Source organism: Kogia breviceps, chromosome X, assembly GCF_026419965.1.
Source record: "Kogia breviceps isolate mKogBre1 chromosome X, mKogBre1 haplotype 1, whole genome shotgun sequence".
In the NCBI taxonomy this organism is placed as follows: domain Eukaryota; kingdom Metazoa; phylum Chordata; class Mammalia; order Artiodactyla; family Physeteridae; genus Kogia; species Kogia breviceps.
In genome coordinates, this window is record NC_081330.1 from 68,782,598 (window position 1) to 68,808,354 (window position 25,757).

The window sequence follows — 25,757 nt, forward strand, 5'->3', positions numbered from 1 at the left end:
TGTATATATGTCCATGCCACTGTCTCACTTCGTCCCAGCTTACTCTTCCCCCTCCCCGTGTCCTCAAGTCCATTCTCTAGCCCGGGTCTTTATTCCTGTCCTGTCCCTAGGTTCTTCCGAACCTTATTTTTTTGGATTCTATATATGTGTGTTAGCATACACACATATGTGTTAGTATTTGTTTTTCTCTTTCTGACTTACTTCACTGTGTATGACAGTCTCTGTGTCCATCCACCTCACTGCAAATCACTCAATTTCATGTCTTTTTATGGCTGAGTAATATTCCATTGTATATATGTGCCACATCTTCTTCACCCATTCATCTGTCGATGCACATTTTGGTTGCTTCCATATCCTCGTTATTATAAATAGTGCTGCAATGAGCATTGTGGTACATGACTCTTTTTGAATTATGGTTTTCTCACAGTATATGCCCAGTAGTGGGATTCCTGGGTCATATGGTAGTTCCTTTTCTTGTTTTTTAAGGAACCTCCATACTGTTAGACTTTTATTCTGTCTGCTGCTTGACCCATTATCTGTTGCTCCAGGCATGTGCAGGTAGTGTATGTACTTTGTATACTTTATGTAGTTTATATAGTTCCAACAAACAACACCGAACACAGCTCCAGCCAGAAGAGAGTTCTGAAAGGTGCAAAACAAGGTAAGCCCCTGAGCCAGGTGTTCAGGAAGCTGCCAGACAAGTCAGAAGACACAATCACAATTCTTTGAGAGCAAGGCTTACATTTCTCTCTCTGGTAACAGCCAGCTATACCAGAAATGAGAGATACCATCCATCCCCATAGCTACCTCTGATCTGGGGAATGGGATATGATAGGTGAGTATGCACAAATGTCGTAATGCTCTCTGCTGAAATTTAGCAATTTCTTTTGTCTTTGTGTACTCCCTGGTTGTTATATGTTTTTTTATTAGATTCCAGAGTTCTAAAAATTGGTTTTTGTCAGTTTTTGACAGCTTAATCATTGTTTTAGTGGAGGCACACTTTTTTGAAGTTTCATACTCTGCTGCTTTTGGTGATGTCACTCTTTGTATTTAACATCACAATTGCATTGATACTTTTACCAAAAAAAAACCAAACACCACCACATCATCCTTGTTAATAACAGAAAAATTAGCCTAGGCATTTCAAGGTTATCATTCAGGAAGAGTAAAATCACTAGGTCCAGTGACATTGTTTGTATTGTTAGTATTGATAATGTTAGAAATGTCCATGTCCATTCCACCATTACTAGCTGTATGAACTTGAGCAAGGCAGCCTCTCTGAGCCTCAGTATCTAGTTTGTAAAATGGGAATAATAATAATAGTAGATACCTTGTAGGATTGTAGTGAGAATGAAATAAGATAATGTAGTGTTGGGCAGAAGGCCAGCCAAATAATGATTGCTCAGTGAACGGTAACTGCTGTGGTTCTTACTAAAAATGATTGTAGTATAGCTGCTTCTAATCCATGTTGCATCATAATGCAAAAATACCGAAGCAAACTAAGATCCAAATTAAAGTATGAAAAGTGGATAAAATATTGATACTAACTACGCTGGCCTTCAGTGAATCTGCTGTTCTGTTCTGGGTTAAGCATCTCCAGGGATGAACTAAAATTGAATGGTATTTTTGGGTGGATGATGGTAGGAAGGCCGTCAAGATATATATTACCATTGCATTTGCCTTGCTGTGATATTTATGCCTGTGTCTGTTAGCTTTAGACTATAAACTCCTAAAATGTGAGGAGCACTTATTTAAATTTTTTGTTGTGTGCACTATGTAAGTTAAAAACCTTTTTATATTGCAACAGTGTATCCAATTTAAGAAGGTTGATGTGGCAATTTAGAACAAGGATTGTTTACTCTTCAAACATTCTTAGAGTGACTTTAAGGCTCTAGGTGCTTCTCTTGAAGGCATTTAGAAAAATATACTGCTCATAAAATGCTTCTAAGAGAGCTGTCAAGTTTCTTCCCAGCATTATTTGAAAACAACTGTTCTAGTCATTGTATGAATTATGGTCACCTTATGAATTTTCAAAGTGAAATTGAAAAGAAGAGTGGATATTTTTAGAAAAAACTCTTGACACGTTTTCAGAGCTCAAATAGATAAATGAGAGGCAGCAAAATTAAAATATTTTTGTGTATATATTTTTGAAGGGGTGCAATATCTTTTGTAAAGGTTCCTTTTGTTTTCATTTGAGAAACTAAGTCAATTGTTTTGGACAGTAATTGTGTTACCAGAAATACACATTTGTGTTCTACATCTTGTCTCTGTTCAATAAGACCATGAAGAGATAATGGAGTAGAGGTTAGTAGCCTTCTGAGGTTTGAGTGCCATTAGCAGTACTAAACTAACAAAAAAAAGGCAGAAGAGAAAGAGAAATCTACGAACACATAAGAAGGGAGCAAAAGGGGGTAGCAAAGAGATAAAGAGTAGTTACCCATGTTGAGGGGAGTGGCACATTGCTATCAGCCTGAAATGTGTGTGTTTACCTACCTCTGCAGCAGAAATTAACTTATAGCATGCTAGAAAGAGACTATGGATAAGCCAAAAGGAATTTAAAATGCACAAAACCAAATACCTTCTTCAAAATACCTTTTCCATCTAGTGCTCAGCAGGAACTCATTAGGTATCATTTGTAAGCCCTGGAGTTGAGTTTATGTTTATATCAGTACTTTTAGTATGTACCTGTGTTAATAAGCAAAGATTATGTCACATATTTCCTACCAAAGGACTGCCTGTTATTAGATTTTGTTGGAGTGCATATAAAGAAAGCTAAAGTATTTTGGATATGATCTGCATAGGTGAGCCTTGCAGAATGACCCAAGTAAATGAAAATCCTATCTTGTATGAGTTTAGGGTAATTTTCCAGGTAATTTGGTCATCAGTGGCAATCTGATAACATCTGTAAAAGGCAACAAACATAAATGAGAGCATTTACAGAAAAGTATAACTAAACAAAGTTGCAGGTCTGCTACTGATTCAAATGGTCCAGCTATGTAACTTAAAGTTAAGAAATGTGCTTGAGAGTTTTCTTCCATGTCCATATTAGTAAACATAAAGACTGAAACTTGAAACTGTAAAGTAGCAAAAAAAATAGGTCCAATTCCACTTTCTCAACTTCTTTCGCATTATCTCAGCATTCCAGCTGCAGTGTGAAATGTATGGTAATGTCTCCATTCTGAGCACAAACACAGTAGGGCTAGGAATCTTAGAAGCACTGACAGATTCATACCAATTTCCTAAAGTTGTAATAAACGAGCCCAGTGAAATAATTCACTATTAAATGTGTCTAAAATATGCCCTTGGTGAGTTACTCTTAGTGTGATAAGGTTCTCTTTATGTGTTTATCCCTTAATTTCATGATTTAAAATGAATTGGTTCTGAAGGTTTTTGTTGTTTTTCTTTATTTCTTTTTAATACTTTTTAACATTCAGTCATTAGTTTTTATTGCCCTGAATTTGGCAAATGCCTTGTAATTCTTTGTTACTTTATTAGCAAACAGCATGGCATTTCACACCACTTAGATGAAACATATGAAGCAGAGCACAGGTTTCATGATGACAAAAATGTGATGATAAATGAGTTCCTTATATGAATGGGGAACAAGGTATAAACTTTCTTCACAGAAGTTGCCTAAACAAACATAAAAACTATGAAGAGTTTTTGCGCAAACTGCTAAATAGACCTTGCTGCTGGTGTTATGCCCTCAGAGATGTAAAAATTTGGTAGATAAAAGGAAAACTGGTTGAGGAGGAGGGGAATTCTGTGGATAATTTTTGTTCATGAGTAGATTTTCTTTGATGGTGGTGGTAGTGATTTTTTTGTGGCGGTGTTTTCTTTTGATTTGCTATGGCGTTCTCAGAATCCTTAGAGGCTGCAGGGATTTTAGAAATCATCCAGAGCAGGAGGTGGCTGTAGGGAATTTTAGAAATCATCTAGAGCAGGAATCAGCAGTCTGGCCATTGAGCCAAATTCAGTATGCCACCTATGTTTGCGAGGCCTGTGTGCTAAGAATTTTTTTTACATTTGTTAATGGTTGGGAAAACAATCAAAAGAAGAATAATTTTTTGTGACAGATGAAATTCAAATTTCACTGTCTGTAAATAAAGTTTTATTTGAGCACAGCCACACTCATTCATTTGTGTGGCACAAAAACAGCTGTGGCTGTTTTTGTGCCACAGTGACAGCGTTGAGTAGTTGTGACACAGGTTATATGCCTGCAAACTCTAAAATATTTGCTTTCTGGCCCTTTAGAGAAAAAAAATTGCCAATCTCTGTTCTAGAGTCATCAAATTTTGTAGCAATGTAGTTCAAACTGATGGTTTTGTGGTTTAATGAATGAATACTTAGGTGATGCGAGCTGCCCAAGATCCTTAAGCTATTTATTCATTTATTCATTCATTCAACACACATTTATTGAATATCTAACACAATGAAGGAAATCCTTTTATCCTTCAATTTACAGTTGAGAAATATAATTACAAAATCTAAGAAGTCAGTCTAACATTTTCTCTCCTCTCCCTCTCCCCCTCTTTACCCCTCAGGTCCCCCACCCACCTCCCCCCTTACTTCCTCTCCTTTTCTCCATACTCCTCCCCCCACAGCTAGTTTCTAAGAAGTTGGGAAGAAAACCAAGTTTAAATAACATTTATTTCACACTTTTAAACTTTTAAAGTAAGTTAAATGTAATTTTAAATTATGTTTCTCTTTAAAAATGTATCAAGAGCTTAATTTTAAATGTTTTAGGTTTATAATGATCAGATGATAACAATATTCATGCATGACTGTTTGATACTGTTAAGCATTACATGCATCATGGATGGATAATTGTAAACTTAGCTCTGTTTCCGAAGCCTCAGGAATGCAGAATATATAATTGACTCCAAAATCCCTGATGGGTTGACAATTTATAAATTGCTCTTTAATCTCTGTTTATTATTAGGTAATTCTTCAAGTGTCATAAACACTGAAAATAACTTGTATTATGAAAGCTAACTATTCTAAAAAAGGATGCAGTCATATTTAGTAATCACTAAAGAGTTATTTAATAGGATTATTTTTAGTAAAATTGAATTTTTACCTTAAAGGAAAAGTACAATTGTAATGGAATAGGTTTTGATTTTATTAGCCTCCGATGCTTGAATCTTAGTCTCATTTACATGGAGGTAGTTCTGTCTGCTAGATTGATGGTTTTAGTACTGATAAAATTTTGTAAATAATAATTGAATGTCTACACAGAGCAAGATATTGTGCCTATGCAATTGTCTATTGAGGATTAATATTTTTATTAATTAGTGGACAGATAGTTCTGTTCTAGATGAGAGCATACATTGTTATGCTTGAATGCCACAGATGACTTTTAGGTTCTTCCAGAATTTCTTCTTTTTTTAGGTAAAATAAACATGACTCTCCAGTGTTTTAACTTACATGCCTCTTCAAATGGACTGGCAGATTGTCATTTTCAGAATACTGCAATTGTATGGTATCTGAACAGTAGTCATGTGTGTTATTTTCAGTAATATATGATTTATTTCTGTGTGTGTGTCTTTAGAGGGATGATGTTATAAATAAATTCAGAGGCTAGATTTATTGAAGAAATAAACACAAGCTTCTCAATTAAGATTTTAAAAATCCAATTAATAACTGCAGCATTTTCATTTTATTCCATAAAAATCACAGAATTTTACAGTTGAAAGGGACCTTAGAGAGCATCTAGGCCAACCCTCTAATTTTCAAATCAAGTTTCAAAGAATTAATCATCTTGTTTTCCCTTGTTGCCCTCCTCCATTTAAGTTTTGTTGTTGTTGTTGTTTTTGCTATAAACCCCTTCCTTCAGAGTTTTAAAAGTAGAGTTAATCCCTAACTTACAAATATATTGTGTTTCAGAAGTGTTTGTAAGTCTGTTGTTTAGAAGTCAGAACATTTTTTTCCATAGAAACAATATTTTAATTGGTGGTGGGACTAGCCCTCAAAAGGAGTTAACACATTATGTGACTGTTGTTTTTGTTTTTGCTTTTGCAATGAAAGATGTTTTAAATAATCAATGCTGATTTTCTCTGGGGAACAGGAAGGAGATGGCATTGTAGAGGAGCATGTCAGGGGCTTTCTTTTTATCTGTTATTTCTTAGGTGGGGTAGCGAATACATATTGTGTTCAAATTATATTGTTTTCTGAACTTTTTATATGCCTGATATAGTTCATAATTTTACAATGCTATCTTAGTAATAGAAGTTCAGTTTGAATGTGAACAGTTAAAAATTATTTACCTTGAATCCTGATGCATAAGGGAAACATGATTTGATTAGAGAAGGATAAAGAGATAGCTAGAAATTTTGAAGGGGTTTTATGGGTACTTTCAAGGGCTTAGATTTTTTGATAAATTATCTTTATTTTGACCAATATCATTTTAGAAAGTATGTTTTTGCTGTTAATTTAAGTGTCACCAACATTTATCTTTTACCTATTGACCATATATAGGCAACGTTTCGAGAGAGAATAAAGCAGGTGGATAGTCATTATGAAATAACTGGGTAAATTTTGAAAGGCAAAGAAGATTAAATTGCATATGCATGTGCAGACGTATGCGAGATCTTGCTTGAAATATAGTTACTTGAACTGGGGGCTTATGAAAAATAGGAAAATGAGGGAGTAAAGCTTGTATGAGGTCTGAGTAGGGTGAAAGGCAGTGAGAAAAACAATTGAGTTAAGCACCAGAAAGGTATCATTGACAGTAGAAGGCTTATAGAGGTTTGAGGGTACATGTCATGTTGTAGGAGCTTGGATTTGGCAAGACAGTGTGCAGATAGCTATTAGTATTTTTAAATTTTTATAATTGAGGGAATGCCTTATGTATTTACAAGTATACATAAACAGAAACCTCTACCATTCATTACACTCTAGAAAACAACTGAGTTAATTTTCTCAATAATTTGGTTAGCTTTTTTGTGTGTATGGAGGTTGTTTTTTGGTTGATTTAATTTTTGCTCCTTTGCAGTATACAACATGGACTTTTATATAATGACATTAATCCATTTGTACAACTCATGTATAGCTTAGGGAAAACCTAAGTACTACCTGCCTTTTGAGAGATTCTTGACCTAAGAAGCAAATTTTTCTTCACTAAATTGATGGTGCATTTTAGAAGGATGTGTGTCCATTCTACAGATGTCTATTTTTTATTCTGCTTTCTTTCAACTCCACTTCTGGAATATTATCAAGACAAAAAGTTGGCCCAAGAATCCATCACCTGGTTACAAACTTTGGCAAAAGTGATCTTGTGACCAGTGTCTAAATTTAGCATTCACATTAAGACTAAAGAGGGAGCACACACAAGGTAGAACATAATAAAATACAGTAAAGAGAGGAGTGTTTGAAAAGAGCATAGAAGCCATTTAAGAAAGAAATGGGGTTAAAGACTTCATCGGAGGCTTTCAGAAACAAAGAGAAACCTAGAGAGAAAAAGGGCAAAAAGAAAGTACAATTTGATACTTTTAATGGGTAATATAATTTACTTTATATCTGGACCACACATTTTATTTTTTACCTTTTTAAGTATGTATTAGAAACATAACCATCTTTCTAATATTTGCTATAGTTTTACTTTTATGTATGTTTATGGACAATAAAAGAAGTCTATGAACATTAACTGTCCACTCTGAAACTTCTTCCCTCTTTTTTTTCTCTTCTGCAGATCTCAGAGTCATTAAGACATACCACATGGCAGAGACTAGGAAAAGGCAATTCAAGACAGTTATTAGATGCTACAAGGGTAAGATGAAGCAGACACTTCTATATATAGCTAGGAAAAAGGTGTAAGCCCTTGGAGCATTTTCCAATTTATACTACATATTTTATATTTTCCAAATAATTTCCCTTTTTTTCCCTAAGTACTGGGAAGATGAATAAGAAGATATGTTTTTGCTACTGGAAATGGAGAAAGAAATCTTGATATTTTTCTACTCCTGAAGAAATCTGTCTGAATCTCTTGAGATCAATGCCAACTAGAGTAATGTTTTTAGAAAGCTTTTATAAATGTAATGGCAGCTTGTTGATGCTTAAATTTATCCTGGTAATTTGTATGTGATATATAGAATGCTGTACATTTTTCAAGTGATTAAAGTTTCTTTACCTTAGAAGATGTTCAAATATCATAATATCAAGGGACTGTAAGCTTATTAGAGCCTGTGGGGTAAAGTCATGTGAGTTACATGTTGATGAGGGTTATTTTTCATTGCTAATATAAGTGAAAGATGCCTTTAAAAATTCTCAGTGCTTTAAAATGAGATAAATAAATCTCCAAGATAGAAAGACTAGAAAATTAGAAGACAGTCTAAGTCCTGAGTACTTCCTTTATTTTTTCTTTTTGATTAACAATTATTTGCCATTAAGGTACAAAGCATTGTTCTAATTTATGCAGAAGCTGTAGAAATGAATTAGATTTTCCATTATTTAATTAAAGTTTTAAGTTAAGGTGCTCCATCTTCTCATTGTTTATAACACCACTGTATATTTATATTTTAATCTTTTGCTGTGTTGAAGACCTCATTATCTAGTGTGTTATTTACTAGACCCCTTGATGTAACATTGCTCAGTCTTTTAGAGGGAAAAATGTCACAAAGTGACATTGTCACACTAAATATTACCTTTTGACGTTTTCCCTTTCAACATGCTTTAAGATTGTTGATCCAAAAATCAGTAACCCATTTATGGCAATTACTTTTTCGGTCTCAACTGGTGAGAACAAGAAGGCACTTTTGCTTCCTGTAATCCTATTTTCATAGCTTGGTCCAGAGATGATAACTCTTAGGATTCAGTATTGATACACGTTTGTGTTTGTAAAAAACTATGCCCTTGTTCATTAATGATTATTACAGCTACTGAAGAAGCATTATTATATCCATGTAGTTAAGTAATTTTTTGAGGAAACACTTTAAAATTAGCAAGCCTAAATTTTAAGCCTAATCTTTACTATCTTTTCAACTATTATATTTTCTCAAATGATTTACTTTTTATATTTTTCTAACCTGAGCAGTAATCTAGGGCCTTTTAAAAAATTATAATAGGCAAGACTTTTGCATATTTTCAAGACTAGTTGGGAAATTTATAGATAGCTTTGTTTTATAAGCTAATTCAACAAGCCCATGTACCAGACACTGTGGTATGGGCCATGGGAGATACAAGGATAAAAGAGACTGTCCCTAACCTTAAGAATTTACCATATAGTAGTAAAGACAAAACATGTATGCAGATTACTCTACCATAAGATAGACTGTGAAGAAGTAAATTGTACTTTGTTTCTAAATATATATATATTTGTAAGCCAGAATAATAAGAAAAAGAATCAGTTATGTAAGATCAACTATATTAAATTATAAAGCAAAAATGTTATATACATGGAAAGCAAGTGGGATAGAATTAATGAACTGTATTATATACTTGCCAATGATAGAGTTATGGGCTACACAGTACCTTACTAACAAATGATGGTAAGAAAGCTGGTATAAGTCAAATAGAAGTATATTACAAGTTAAATCTTTTAAACATTAATTTCAAAAACTATTTAGAGAAAGTAACTTCTGTATAAGTAATTTGTTATATCTCAATATTCTTTGTATAACTGTATCTGTAAGTTTATTATGAAGGTGTTTTACTTAGCTATGCTAGGTTCAAAGGTATGCCTCTGAATTTGTTGGGGGGGACATTCATTAGATCAGATTTTTAAAGATCTGAAATTCTTTAATAGCTAATGGATGGCTTGGTATCATCTTCAACTAGGTTCTTCAGGTATGGCCACTGATAGAAAAGAGGACATGTTGGCATGGTCATGCAGGAGGAGGACTCCACACAGACCCGAAAGAAGGGGTAAGAGACAATAACAAGTACCTGGAAATTCTTATAGCTGATTGGAAGATAGATATATTAAAGATTGTTATATTACAGAATATTTTGATTGACTCATGTAACTGCAGGTTTTCTAATACAAAACCATATGAATTGACCATGGTTATATAGATGAGATTTTCTCAAGCTTAAGACAAAAAATATCGTGATTGACTAAAAAAGAAAAAAAGTTAGTTACCAACCTAAATATTTTAGCTCTTTATTTTAAATAGCATTGGTTGTGGTTATTTGTTATATAATCTAGCATTATATATAGATAAATTACATTTAGCTCTTACAAGTAATGTGTATGTGTGTTAAGGTTAATGTTTTCCCTTCTATACTCTTGGTTTAAAAAGATTCTAGAATGTCCCCTAGCTTCATGGTAAATCCTCCATTTACCTGATCCATTTATTTAATTATCCATATTCTTTATCATTATCATTATACAGAGAAGCTAAACAGTAGGGCCAGTGAAATCAAAAGATTTAATTGCAGTACACTTTTTCTAAGTGAGTGAAACTGTCATTGGAATACTGTTATACAATTCTCCATCTGGCCCTCTTTCTCTAAGCTTGCCTTTATTTTCTTCCTCTAACTTCACCCAACCAGTATATGCATGGTATCTCTAAGTAGAAATGATATTTTCAGGTTTATTGGCAAGTGAACAAATTTTATGTAAAAGTGCTCTCTAAATTGTAGAGAGATAAATAAATTTTATTTTATTGGTGTGAGGTGATTGGTAAGAAAACCTTTCCAGTGCTTTTCTCCCTGTTTCTTTAATCCCCCATGTAGCTTCTTTCACAGAACTCAAAACACATCACATTAATGTTTCTATCCCGTTTTTACATATTAACATTTGTCCTGGTTGTCTTTAAAAACAAAGTATTACAAAATAGAATTTAAAAAATTAATACAAATACTGAAATTTGTTTATCCATATATTATGGATATATGGATATGGCATGATATCATATCGTTAGCATGATATTTGTCAGCTTTCAGGATTGTCACCAAGGCCTCTTAAGGATAGTTTGTAAGTAATGCTCTAAACACACCAAAAATATGTTGACTAATACAGGAAAAGCAGTCTTAGACTCAAGCAATATAAACTTCAAGATAGATTCTTTATTCTCCAGTAAAATAAAAACAAAGCAAAAATCATCATATATCTTTATATTTCGTCTCTTCTTTATCGTTTGTTCCCTGCCATCTTTGTGTTACTTTAGCCTCATTAGCTAAAAAGAATCATAGAATAATAGAGCATGAAGCCTACACCAGAAAAGAGGCAATATGGAGTTGCAGTTAAAACCCTGAGCTCTGGGGCCAGACTGCCTAGATTTGAATCTTGGCTCCATCATTTCCTACTGGAATGACCATGAGCAAGATACTTAATTTCCATATGTATCAGTTTCTTCATCTTTAAAATGGGGCTGATAATCATAGCAAAGGGGATTTGAATGAGTTAACTCCCACACCATGCAAAGCTCTTGAATAGTGTCTGTCACACAGTAAGCAGTAAATATTAACTGCTGTTACTGTAATGTGTGATTGTTAAGTCCTATACTCTGCTGTTGTCCATTCATTTTAAAAGTATGTATTATTGAATACCTGTGTTGTGCATAACTCTATGTTAAGTAACTGAAGATACAGTAATGAGCAAGACACAGTCCCTGCTGTTCAGAAACTTAACAGTTTAGATGGCAGAATATCTAAACTGCCATGTAGAAATTTTATCACTCTGATAAGTTATAGATTTTACCTTATAACCAACTGAAACTTTTACCAGTTTACTTTCTATGCATTTCTACTTGTATGTTCTTAAGCATTAATAATGCTACTCAGAAGGTATTTAAATCATTTGTTTATCCAGTGTGGCTATAGTAAAGGGGTTGTGATAAAAGAGTGGCAGTTTCAATATTTGGAAGCTCCTGTAGTTAAAATAGATGAATTAAAGTCTTACTTGTTTTATAATAGAATCTTCACATTTTTAAAGGATTTTGGAACTTTGCTCCTGCATTTAAACTTTATTATGTGCTTCTTTGGGAGGAGCATCTGTTAGTAAATTTAGATAATCCTGTGCTCATAATAAAAACACGAATAATGCAGAGCTTAATGTAAGGACTGCTTCCTGGACTTTGCTTGACATACTCTTTTTTGAATGTTAGAAACATCCCTATTGATTGGATATTGTCAGAAGCTAGTAGTATTGAAAGAGAGATTAGCATTTACTAGAGCAATCAGAGGCTTTGATATAAATATTGATATAATCAAATAAGTGAAACAACAACTTAGAGTATTAAAAAATGGAGGATTGGAGAGAAAATGGAATAATAAGCCTCCAGGCTTGTTAAAATGATTGGACACACAGACCAGTGGACAAGAATACCTGTATGACATGGAGAGGCCATTTTTCAGCTCTGATTACATCCATCATCAAGCAGCCTTATGATCTTTATTTGATTTCTCTAATTGACTTCCCTTTGAGATAGAGAATTCACTGACTGGCCAATATGAATATTATTCAACTTGGTAGTTTTTTAAATTAAAAATTATTAAATTGACTGTTGGGTTTAAATCTATCTCATATATAGAATAAGCCATTTTTTCCTAGGGCCTTTTCACTGCCAGATAAGCTCTTTATTGAAGTTTCAGACCAACAGAGCTTAGAAAACAAACTTCGAGGTATAGAGAAAGCAACAATAATTGCAGAGCTTTTCCTGACAATTAATATATCTTTCCGGCTTCCCTGGTAGCGCAGTGGTTGAGAGTCCTCCTGCCAATGCAGGGGACGCGGGTTCGTGCCCCGGTCCGGGAAGATCCCAAATGTCGCGGAGCAGCTGGGCCCGTGAGCCATGGCCGCTGAGCCTGCGCTCCACAACGGGAGAGGCCGCAACAGTGAGAGGCCCGCGTACCGTTTAATAAAAAAAAATCTTTCCTCTCCCACCCATAAACTCATTATGCTTATATCCCCAATAATGAGGGAAAAGTTTTTCACTTACTTTCTAGATTTTTCCATTAGATATCTACTCAAATTTCTTATCTTTTGACCTAGCTTTTATCAAGCCACTGTTACCCCTAACAGTATTGAAGTAGTGGTTAAAATTATTCCTTTAATTGCAGTTAGTTATCTTTAGCTTGGATTGAAGAGACAGTTCTTTGGATGGTTTGCTTATCCTTGAAATTATGGGCATTTCCAAAGTCTCTGCTAAATTAGTTCTTTAGAGAGAAAACATTCAGCCTGTAGCCCACATTTATACAAAACAAATAGCATCCAAAATTTTTTGGTATTTTTTTTTCTTCCTCACCATAAGTTTTGACCCCAAGTAGTTTCCTTCTAAACCAATCCCTTGATTCTGTGAGTTAGAACATTTCTTGCTAGTGAAATTTAGAATGTCTCTAAAACCAGAATTCTTATATAAATTCACCTTGCAAGAAAAGGTGATTCTGCTACCTTTATCAAAAATCTTGTTTTTTCTTACTCTTTCATTTTCCTATTGAAGCCCAGTGGGCTCCACTCCCTTGAAATGAGTGGACTTTTGGTAGAAAAAAATTGCTCTTGCTTCAGTGCTAACCAGCCTTTTCTGGTGAGAAATATAAAATCACTGACTTGAGAAGCAAAATGTATTCAGTTTATCAATATACAGTTATCTTTAATATCTGAGAATTCTACCAGGTGAGCTGCTCCAGGTGTGTTTTAATTTTTTATTTGTCCTTTTTGTGCCCTGTCCACATGGTTATTAGCTATAGGTATTCACTTAGAGTACTTATGACTATGAGCAACTGCATCTTTCCCTCAAGTCATGCTGTTGAATTGAGCAGTGCTGCATATAAGCAGTACAGTTTGTGGCTTTCCAGTTATACACTGTTGGGTCAGGTCCTTCCAGTGTTACTTTCGTGTTTGTTTTTGGCCTACTGTGCTGTTTCAGCTCCCTGTGTACAAATAGATATTCCTTTCATTATTTTTTCTTACCTGCCCAGCCTCATAAAGCTTATTAAGCTATATATTAATACCAAATAAATAAATATTTAAAATCTGTGAAAAGTTGTGAGGACTTAATAAATCAAGCATTTAGGTGTTCCTCCTGGAACTTGTCCTCATGTGTTTAAGAATAGTTAATTCATTAATTGAATAAATATTTATTGGGCATTGTTTCTAGTATCAATCAAGTTTCTTCTCTGGTACCTACTGTTTTCTTTTTGTCCAGCTTGTTTTCACTTACTTTCATCTCTTCTTTGACAGCTCTCTGATGTCTCCAAACCTTTTCTTCCAAACTCATTTCTAGGGGAAAAAAAATTCAGTACAATTTTGTTATCATTCAAAGATCTTAGTGAGCCAATTTGAATTCCTTCTTTTGTTACTCTTGTGTTTTTATTCTGAATCTAATTGCTTTCCTGTATTATGGCTAGCTAATTCCAGTATATAGTTGAGACCTTTCTAAAAACTTTTATTCCTCATACTAATGTAGTTGTAGTTTTACAGTGTAATGGGGCTTAAAATATCAATTTCATGTTTTGAACTTGAGGCTATCTAGCTACAGCAAGAAGGCCACATTGTATATGATAGCAGAGGAGGAAAGTAGATTGACTCCTACTTTTACAGGCTTTTTAATATTTCTATAGTGTTCATTTTAGATAACTTTTGTTATCATGCTATAGTAATCACAGTTATGTTTTTAAAACAACTTCTAAATTCTATGTACTATGAAAATTATAAAAGAAAAGTTAAAGAATTTCATAAAATTTCATATTTTCTGTTTATGTGTAAGCAAGGCTTAAAGAAAAACTATTATGATATCAACCCTTGATTACTTCAGGAATTTTGACCCTTGAGAAAGAACTTTCTTTTCTTAAATCATTGGTTTTTTTTCCCCCCTATACTGTAATATAATTACTCCTTACATAGTGTTTTTCAAATAACTCAATTTCTTGTCATCCTCCTTGATCATTTCCTACATTTCTCACCTTTTCTTTAAGAAGGTGATCTTAAAATGGTGTATATGCTATTTGTATTGCTCAGCCTGAAATTGAAAGATGAGTTGATGTGAAGATGATATCTGATTCAGTCTGAAGCTGCGACTGGTCTCTTTTCAGTTTTAGATAAATCTTTTGTCTTTCAGGATTACCATTGGGTGTCCAGTATGAATTAACTGTGGTGATTTTGAAAGGGGGTATATTATCTTTCAGGATCTGTATTGAGGCCTTCAATTTTATTTTATTCTTGTGCAGCAGGAGTAAGTTGGTTTAAAATACTTTAAAAATGTGCCTCAGCCTCTGAAATGCCTCTTGATTTGGCCTGCTCTTTAAAAAAGACATTATTTTTCAAACTTTGTAGTTTATCTAAACTATAACTGAAAGACATGTACTTTACAACCTAATGGACTCATAATGCATGATTACACAACTTTAGAACCCATTTTGTTAAATGAGGTGGTGACATTTTATGCACTATTAAGCCAACTAGAATAATTTTCTTGCTCTTAGCCATAACTTCTCTGTGTCCTTATTGAAGAAATTTTGGGGTGTGTTGTAGAAAGTTTTTCACAAGAGAGAGTGTTTCTAAAGATATGTGGAAACAGGGCCTTTTTGCTATTATTCCATCAAGAAAAATAAGACAGACGAAACTTGTGAAATGGGGAAGTAGTTGAAATGTTGCAGTTTGTGTTATAACGCATCAAATTATATTTGTTTAGTATTAGTTCAATTGGAAAAGTGAATTTTTATATTACAGCTTTATTCCCTTTTAAAAAATACCCTACATGGGCTTCCCTGGTGGCGCAGTGGTTGAGAATCCGCCTGCCGATGCAGGAGACACAGGTTCGTGCCCTGGTCCAGGAAGATCCCACATGCCGCGGAGCAACTAAGCCCGTGAGCCATGGCCACTAGGCCTGCGCGTCCGGAGCCTGTGCTCTGCAACGGGAGAGGCCACAACAGTGAGAAGCCCGCATACCACACACACACAAAAAAATACCCTACCAGTTATGAGAGCTCATATGTGTGAGTGTATGTGTGTATAAAATAAAGCATTAAGAGCTACACTTTCAGCATTTCATGTTTTTGCAATCCAGTGTATTTAAAGCAGCTCAAGAAGGTAGTCCTGTTTTCAGTACAATATGAACACTTTTATTTCTGTTACTGTTTACTCAATAAACTGAATAAAAGAGACTAGAAAATAGTTTGCTGAGCCTTGGATGAATAACTATAATATAAAAGCTACCCTGTATAATATAATGTGTTGTCCTGGGTTTCTTATATGTTGACAGTTTCCCCCCACTCTTTGCTGTGCAAATCTACTTGAAATTGTCTAACTTTTCCCCCCAAAATGAATTAAATTTTCTTCTTATTATATGTGAACTACAGAAAACAAGAAAGCAAAAAGAATATAAAAAATCATCAATGATTCCATCTATTCACAGCTACTGATGTTAACACTTTGGGGGTATTGCTTTCCAGATCCATTTGTATGCATGTGTAAACTCATACACACATAATATTTTTTTCCACAAAAAATGTTTTGTACTCTGCTTTTTTCACTTAACATGTTTCTGTGTCACTGCATATATTTCTGAATGGCTATATTTTGCTGTATGCATTCACTGTAACTTGTTTACATGATTCTCCACTGTTGATCATTTAGCCCAAACCCAATTTTTCCCCTATTAAAACAGCATGGGAATAAACATCCTTATGGCTAAATTTTTCATCCCTTTATTCAATAAATATTTGTTATTCGTTGAGTACCTTTACTGTGTGTCAGCCATTGTGTTTGATATTGGGTTACAACAGTGAGCACAAAACACAAAGTTACTACTCATGTGGAATTTAAGTTCTAGCAGGAGAGCAGTTGTTAATCAGATAATCACATTGTTGAATATGTAGTTTATAACTGAAATGGATTCTCTGAAAAAAGAGGAATACTGTTCTGTGAAAGAATATAGCCAAGGATCCTGACTGGGGTTAGGGAAGACCTCATTGAGGAAGTGCTGTTTGAGCTGGCAGTTAACTAATTGGAAGAAGTTGAGGGCAGGTTGGTGTTTCAGAGACATTATTCCAGACAAAGTGAAAGGTATTGTGCAAAGGCCTTGTGGCAGGAGGGATTATAGTCTATTTGAGGAGCTGAAAGAAAGGTAGTGTGGCGTGAACACTGAAAGCAGTAGTATAAGACATGACTAGAGAAGAAGCTAGGGGCCAGGGCAAGCAGAGCCTCATAAGCCATGGTATGGACTTTGATCTTTATCCTAACAGTGATAGGATGCCATTGAAGGTTTTTTCTGTTTGTTTGTTTACTTCAATTTATATTTTTTATTAATTAAAATTGTATTAATTTTTTTAAAAAGGTAACACATTCACATGGTTCAAAATTCAAAAGGAGCAAAAGGATACAGAATTTAAAAAGAAATCTTCCCCCTACCCTGTTCCCCTTCCCAGAGGCAAACATTATTACCAATTTCTTTGGTATCTTTCCAGAGATGATCTTGGAATATAAAAACAAATATTTGGGAGTGCCCATCTCTTAACAATTTCACCATAACAAAGCATTATCTTTGCTAATCTGATCGGATAAAAAATATATCAGAGTTGTTTTAATTTGCACTTTTTATGAGTAAAGTTGGGCATCTTTTTATATTTAGGGCCATGTGTATATATATATATTTTTTAGCAATGCTTTATTTTTATTTTTACTTTTTTTGAATTTTTGAATTTAATTTAATTTATTTTTTTATACAACAGTTTCTTATTAGTTATCTATTTTATGCATATTATATACACTGAAGGATTTTAAACTGAGTAATATCTGATTGCAGACTGAACTAATTGGACCAGGAGCAGAGCGGATGCAAGGAGATGAGTTAGGAGATTGTTGCAGTGGTTTTTTTTTTTGTTTTTATTTCTTGTTTTTGCAGTACGCGGGCCTCTCACTGTTGTGGCCTCTCCTTTTGCGGAGCACAGGCTCTGGATGCGCAGGCTCAGCGGCCATGGTTCACGGGCCCAGCCGCTCCGCGGCATGTGGGATCTTCCTGGACTGGGGCACGAACCCGTATCCCCTGCATTGGCAGGCAGACTCTCAACCACTGTGCCACCAGGGAAGCCATGTTGCAGTGGTTTATGTGAGAAAGATGATAGCTTGGATTACGTTTGTGGTGGAAACAGAAAGAAGTAGACAAATTCAAGAGATTTTTAGGAAGTAAAATTTATTCAACTTAGAGAATATTCATATATTTTTTTAAAGCATTAAGTTCCCAGAAGTGGAATTCTCAACACAAAGGGCAGAATTATTTTAAAAGCTTATGGCAGATATCAAATTGCTTTCCAGAAAGATTATTTCAGTGCACTCTCCCATTAGCAGTATATTAGAGTACCTATTTCCATATACCTTCACCAACAATGAGCATTAACTTTCTACTTATTTTTTAATACCTTTTACAGAAATTGATTAGATACTTCAATTTTTTAAATACATTTATTTATTTAATTTATTTTTGGCTGCACTGGGTCTTCGTTGCTGCATGCAGGCTTTTCTCTAGTTGTAGTGAGCGGGCGCTACTCTTCGTTGTGATGCACGGGTTTATTGCTGTGACTTATCTTGTTGCAGAGCACGGGCTCTAGGCACGTGGCTTCAGCAGTTGTGGCTTGCGGGCTCTAGAGTACAGGCTCAGTAGCTGTGGCACACAGGCTTAGTTGTTCTGTGGCATCTGAGATCTTCCCGGACCAGGGCTCGAACCCATGTCTCCTGCACTTGCAGGTGGACTCTCAACCACTACACCACCAGGGAAGCCCAGATACTTCAGTTTTTAAAATGGTGATTATTTCACCAACTAAAATAATATAGTAGTTTGGCAGTGTGTGTGTGTGTGTGTGTGTGTGTGTGTGTGTGTGTGTGTATGTGTGTGTATATATATATATATATATATTCTTATTTTGGCTTTGGAAAGTATAGGTTTCATTCTTAATATTCTGTTTCTAAAAGCTGAAACTAAAACAAAAAGGTTTAATGGGAATGTTGCCTTGGGAACCTGGGAAAAAGAAAATGTATGGTAGATTTAAGTCAGATTAAGTATGACTGGAAAGTTATGTTTTTGTTGAAATTTTTAATAACCCAACTTCTGTTCTATATAGTCAGTGCCAAGACTCATACTTTCCTAAACACTGTATTGTAACTGTGCTCTGTCATGAGGTTGGATGTAGGGTTCCAAAATATCTTACATAAACATACTGATAAAGAGGCCAAACGTATGTAAAGATTTTGGCCACAAAGATGGAAATACGGAAATGTTTCTTAAATTTTATATAATATTTTGATAGCTTAATAGATAAGAAATAAATGTCTAGATAACTTTAAATAAATGTATGGATAACTTTTTGACAATATGAGGATGGCTATAGCTGAAAGTAAGAAATTTAGAGAAATAAGTAGCCTTTAAAAAACTATTGAAATAGTTTGAGTTTAAAAGATATTGACCTTAGATTCAGGATAAAAGTTATGTTTGTAATGTTTTCATATTTTCCTCAAATATTTACATAATTCTGCACTATTGAACTATATTTTTGAAATGACATGTTACTCACTGCTTTTGTTCTCTCTTTCAACAGTTAAAAGATGTTGATACTCAGAAAATCATAAAAGCAATGCTCTCTTATGTGTGGCCCAGAGACAGGCCAGATCTACGAGCTAGGGTTGCCATTTCCTTGGGATTTTTGGGTGGAGCAAAGGTAAGAATAAGAGAAATTATGTATTGTTTGTTGCTATAACTAGGAAATACTATGATATTTTCTAATAAAGAAACTTAGGCTGATATAAGTCACTTTGGGGAGTATTGTCAACATTTAGGGCCCTCGTTTATGAAACTCTTCTATGCAGTCAGCAGAAATTATATGATAATGCCTGATTTATCTATGTATCAGACTTATAACAGCCTCAACCTAATGGAATTCTTCCTGAAACCAGTGTAAGATACAGGATCGTGGGTTGTAACAAAGCATAAGGAACTTGTAAAAGAAGCTCCTCAGAGTCCTGTTGGCTTTTATTTAATACATATTTCTGGTAAGCTTAGTTTTCAGTTCCTAGTAAATTGAAAAGGGGATGAAGACATTTTAGGTACATTAATAGTCATAAGTGGTAAACAGCAGTGTGACATGAAGGGAAAAATAAAACAGGAAAACTTGAAAAAAAAAAGGCAAAAAGCTGGGCATTTTGGTACATTCAGGTTAGGGACCCTCTACATGTTAGCAGCCTCCTCAGTTCATGACTATACTGTAACACATTTTAATAAGGCAAAGTTATGATAATAATGACTCTGGGCTTTCAAGAAGAACTCCCTTCAATGTATTTAGATTTTAAAGTCAGTGAATTCTATCATCTTTAAGTACAATATATAGTCATAGTACATATTATAGTCTCAAGTCAGGCTTCCTGGGCTCTGCCTCTTACTAACCTTGTAACCTTGGGTAAATTGCTTACTCTCCGTTCCTTGTTTTCCCAATTTGTAAAATAAGGTAAAATAGGGTTGTCATAAGAATTAAATAAATTAACATATAAAAGACTTAGAACAGTACCTGGCACATAGTAAAACATTATATACGTGTTAAAATAAAAATAGATTTGGATTTCCATCAGAAATATGGTAAAAAAAATGTCTGCTCAAAAGTATAAATGAGATTTGGCTATAATTTGGTTATCATTCTATGTATAAGGGTTAATACATTTTTTAGAACCCAGGTCTTATCACTTATTTCTTCTCTGTCTCCTGTGTGTTCCCTTTTATTTACTCATTCTTTACCTATCCTAAAAATATTTACTGAGAACTTGTCATACACGTATGGTTCTTGGACCTGCAGGGTATTCAAATATGAATAAAGCACATTTTTTTTTCTCGAATTATAAGGATAAGACAAGTTTTACTTATTGTCATAATACAACATAGGTCATAAATGAAAAGAAGTACCATTCAAGTATTGGAGGGCTTCAAAGGAAAGAACCACCAATATGGGGAGTCAGGAAAGGTTTCACAGAGGAGGTGATGTCTGAGATAGACTTGGATTGATGAGTAGGATTGTTACAGGTATAGGAATAACATGGACAAGATGAGAGAGATCTTATAGTATGAGTGGAGAAGTGAGTAGTCCAGTTTTGCTCTAATGAGGAGATAATGTTTCAGAGGAATTAGAAGTATTCTTGGAAAGATAAATAGAATTCCTACTGTGAAATACCTTAACTGTAACACAAAAATTTATTTAATCATGTTGGAAGTAGGAACCTCTATTTTGAGTAGAAGAGTAATAAGGTTAGAACTGTACTTTAGGGAGTTAGTTTGACTGTTGTATAAGGTGAATTAGGGTGGTGAGAGACCTAAAGTAGGGATACCAGTCATTCATTTTCATTTCATGCATTCATTCAGCAAACACTTACCAGCCAGTTAGGAGGCTAATGTCATAGCCTAGATGATAAGTAATAGTAGTTTGTACTGGAGCAGATGATAGAAATGGTAATACGGAGAAAAGAGATGCCAGAGATATTGTGAATTAAAGGAGGTAGAATCAACAAGACTTAGCAATGGATGAGATATTAAAAGTAAAAAAAAAGAATAGGATTCAAAGATGATGCCAAGGATGAGAGAATGATAATGCCTTTAACAGAAGTAGGTAGTAAGTCAGGAAGTCTTATTTGGGAAGATGAAAATTTTGGTTTTGGACATGTTAAGTTTGAGGTGCCAGTGGAACATCAAGTGGCTCGTAATACAAAATGCAAGACAAGCTCAGGAAGGAGCCCAGGGCTAGAGATACTGAGGTGATAGTTGAAACAATGCAAATAAGTGAGTTCATCAAAGAAAAGAACAGAAATAGACGACAACTACAGACATCACTTGTGATAAATGTGTTCCTGTAGGGAAGTAAATAATAGTGGAAACAGGGAAGGCATGATTAGCAAGTAAAACCAAAATAATTCAGTCAGACTCCATCTATTTTCTTGTCTCTTTTCTCATCTGTGGGCTCTGGTGAGTACTCTCCCAGTGAACTTCCCTGGGAGAGAATTTAAATGAAGATTCTGAGCAACAAACCAAGAATCCATACTTTATTCTCTTTGTCAAGCCGAAAAGAGAGAACTGTATCACAAATCTAATTTTGTTAGCGAATGTTGAAAAATTTTAACTCATATTCATTTTTAGAACAGTATTGGTTGCTGAATTGTCTTTTACCTACAAATTACTGAAGGATAAAGATTTTTCTAAGCTCCTGTGCAAGGCAGAATTAGCAAATTGCGCTTTATTCCTTCATGTGATTGTAAGTACCTTGCTGACAAGTTAAAGACAGATTGTTTTCTGGACTTTCTTTTGAATTGAAGAGAGCAGATTGGAAGATGACCAAGCTAGTCAAAGGGAGGAGTCCTAAGTAATGACATTTGTGTTAGACTTTGTTTTTAGAGTGAATTTCACTCCTTCAAAATGTAAATTTTTGTTGCTTGGTGACAGGTCAGTATCAGGTATAAAATGCAGACCAACTTAACATCCATAAGGACTGAAATATTTTCAGAAGGCTAATATTTGATTCTTCTGTCAACAAATACTGAGCACCCATAGAATGAAAAGTGCTGTACTAATCTCATATAAACTGATTACAAGTAAACAGAAATTAATATAGAGAAATAAGTTTTCCAAATGTATGTTTGATTTCTTTTGGATGAGGAAAAGGAGGAAATTGCCAGGTGTTATGATGCATGCTGGTACTTTTAGAGCATATATATTAAAAGTTTTCTTTCACTAGGTAGGAACTACACCATAGAGCAACATTAGGAATATAGAGCATAGTAGTAGCATTTAACCATTCCTAACACCATTTGTTCAGCTTCTATACTGTCCTCAGTTTAAAAATAATCACTCTCCCAAATCTTTAAAACCTAGTCATTATTTATTTATTTATTTAACACCTTTATTGGAGTATAATTGCTTTACAGTGTTGTGTTGGTTACTGCTGTATAACAAAGTGCATCAGCTATATGTATACATATATCCCCATTTACCCTCCCTCTTGTGTCTCCCTCACACCCTCCCTATCCCACCCCTCTAGATGGATACAAAGCACCTAGTGATCTCCCTATGCTATGCAGCTGCTTCCTACTAACTAGCTGTTAGACATTTGGTAGTGTATATATATCCATGCCACTCTCTCACTTCGACCCAGCTTACTCTTCCCCCTCCCCGTGTCCTCAAGTCCATTCTATACATCTGCATCTTTATTCCTGTCCTGCCCCTAGGTTATTCACAACCTTTTTTTTTTTAGATTCCATATATATGTGTTAGCATACGCTATTTGTTTTCTTCTTTCTGACTTACTTCACTCTGTATGACAGTCTCTGGTTCCATCCACCTCACTACAAATAACTCAATTTCGTTTATTTTTATGGCTGAGTAATATTCCATTGTATATATGTGTCACTTCTTCTATATCCATTCATCTGTCGATGGACACTTAGGTTGCTTCCATGTCATGGCTATTGTAAATAGAGGTGCAATGAACATTGTGGTATAGGACTCTTTTTGAATTATGGTTTTCTCAGGGTATATGCCCAGTAGTCGGATTGCTGAGTGATATGCTACTTCTAGTTTTAGTGTCTTAAGGAACCTCCATACTGTTCTCCATAGTGGCTGTATCAATTTACATTCCCACCAACAGTGCAGAAGGGTTCCCTTTTCTCCACACACTCTCCAGCATTAATTGTTTATAGATTTTTTGATGATGGCCATTCTGACAGGTGTGAGGTGATACCTCATTGTAATTTTGATTTGCATTTCTCTAATGATTAATGATATTTAAGCATCCTATCATGTGTTTGTTGGCCATTTGTATATCTTATTTGGAGAAATGTCTATTTAGGTCTTCTGCCCATTTTTGGATTGGGTTGTTTGTTTTTTTGATATTGAGCTGCATGAGCTGCTTGTATATTTTGGAGATTAATCCTCTGTGAGTTGCTTTGTTTGCAAATATTTTCTACCTTTCTGAAGGTTCTCTTTTCCTCTTCCTTACAGTCTCCATTGCTGTGCAAAAGCTTTTAGATTTCATTAGGTTTATTTTTGTTTTTATTTTCCTTTCTCTGGGAGGTGGATCAAAAAGGATTTTGCTGTGATTTATGCCACAGAGTGTTCTGCCTGTGTTTTCCTCTAAGAGTTTGATAGTGTCTGGCTTTACATTTAGGTCTTTAATCCATTTTGAGTTTATTTTGGGGTATGGTGTTAGGGAGTGTTCTAATTTCACTCCTTTACATGTAGCTGTGCAGTTTTCCCAGCACCACTTATCGAAGAGGTTTTCTTTTCTCCATTTTATATTCTTGCCTCGTTTCTGAAAGATAAGGGGGCCATATGTGCATGGGTTTATCTCTGGGCTTTCTATCCTGTTCCATTGATCTATATTTCTGTTTTTGTGCCAGTACCATATTGCCTTGATTACTGTAGCTTTATAGTAAAGTCTAAAGACAGGGAGCCTGATTCCTCCAGCTCCGTTTATCTTTCTCAAGATTGCTTTGGCAATTCAGGGTCTTTTGTGTTTCCATACAAATTGTGAAATTTTTTGTTCTAGATTTGTAAAAAATGCCATTGGTAGTTCGATAGGGATTGCACTGAATCTGTAGATTGCTTTGGGTAGTATATTCATTTCCAGTGTTACTTCTTCCAGTCCAAGAACATGGTATATCTCTCCATTTATTTGTATCGTCTTTAATTTCTTTCTCAGTGTTTATAGTTTTCTGCATACAGTTCTTTTGTCTCCTTGGGTAGGTTTATTCATAGGTATTTTATTCTTTTTGTTGCAGTGGTAAATGGGAGTGCTTCCTTAATTTCTCTTTCAGGTTTTTCTTCATTAGTGTATAGGAATACAAGAGATTTCTGTGCATTAACTTTCTGTGCTGCTACTTTACCAAATTCATTGATTAGCTCTACTAGTTTTCTGGTAGCATCTTTAGGATTCTCTATGTAGAGTATCATGTCATCTACAGACAGTGACAGTTTTACTTCTTCTTTTCCAATTTGGATTCCATTTCTTTCTTTTTCTTGTCTGACTGCTGTGGCTAAGGCTTCCAAAACTATGTTGAATAATAATGGTGCGAGTGGGCAACCCTGTCTCGTTCCTGATCTTAGTGGAAATGGTTTCACTTTTTCACCATTGAGAACAATGCTAGCTGTGGGTTTGTCATATATGGCCCTTATTATGTTGAGATAAGTTCCCTCAATGCCTACTTTCTAGAGTGTTTTTATCATAAATAGGTGTTGAATTCTGTCAAAACCTTTTCCTGCATATATTGAGATAATCATATGGTTTTTATCCTTCAGTTTGTTAATATGGTTTATCACAATGTCTAATTTGCATATATTGAAAAATTTTGCATTCCTGGGAACAACCCCAATGATCATTTTGTATGATCCTTTTAATGTGCTGTTGTATTCTGTTTCCTAGTATTTTGTTGAGGATTTTTGCATCTATGTTCAGTGATATTGACCTGTAGTTTTCTTTTTTTTGTGACATCTTTGTTGGTTTTGGTATCAGGGTGATGGGTGGCCTCATAGAATGAGTTTGGGAGTGTTCCTCCCTCTGCTATATTTTGGAAGGATTTGAGAAGGGTAGATGTTAACTCTTCTCTAAATGTTTGATGGAATTTGCCTGTGAAGCCATCTGGTCCTGGGCTTTTGTTTGTTGGAAGATTTTCAATCACAGTTTCAATTTCAGTGCTTGTGATTAGTCTCTTTATATTTTCTATTTCTGCCTGGTTCAGTCTCAGAAGGTTGTGCTTTTCTAAGAATTTGTCCATTTCTTCCAGGTTGTCCATTTTATTGGCATAGAGTTGCTTGTAGTAATCTCTCAAAATTTTTTGTATTTCTGCAGTGTCAGTTGTT

The 25,757-nt window shown here is 34.7% G+C and overlaps 1 protein-coding gene across 4 annotated transcripts in view; it reads left to right on the plus strand.

Annotated features, from left to right (window-relative positions):
- ABCB7 (ATP binding cassette subfamily B member 7) overlaps positions 1 to 25,757 on the plus strand; it is a 173,167-nt gene that overhangs the window by 62,505 nt on the left and 84,905 nt on the right. For 2 of the 4 annotated variants that reach the window (XM_067024258.1, XM_059050390.2), the window contains exons 2-4: positions 7,691 to 7,768; positions 9,775 to 9,861; positions 19,471 to 19,590. In XM_067024258.1, coding sequence (XP_066880359.1) covers positions 7,691 to 7,768; positions 9,775 to 9,861; positions 19,471 to 19,590 — 285 coding nt within the window. The remainder of the gene's footprint in view (positions 1 to 7,690; positions 7,769 to 9,774; positions 9,862 to 19,470; positions 19,591 to 25,757) is intronic. The other 2 variants (XM_067024259.1, XM_067024257.1) reach the window with 1 other exon arrangement.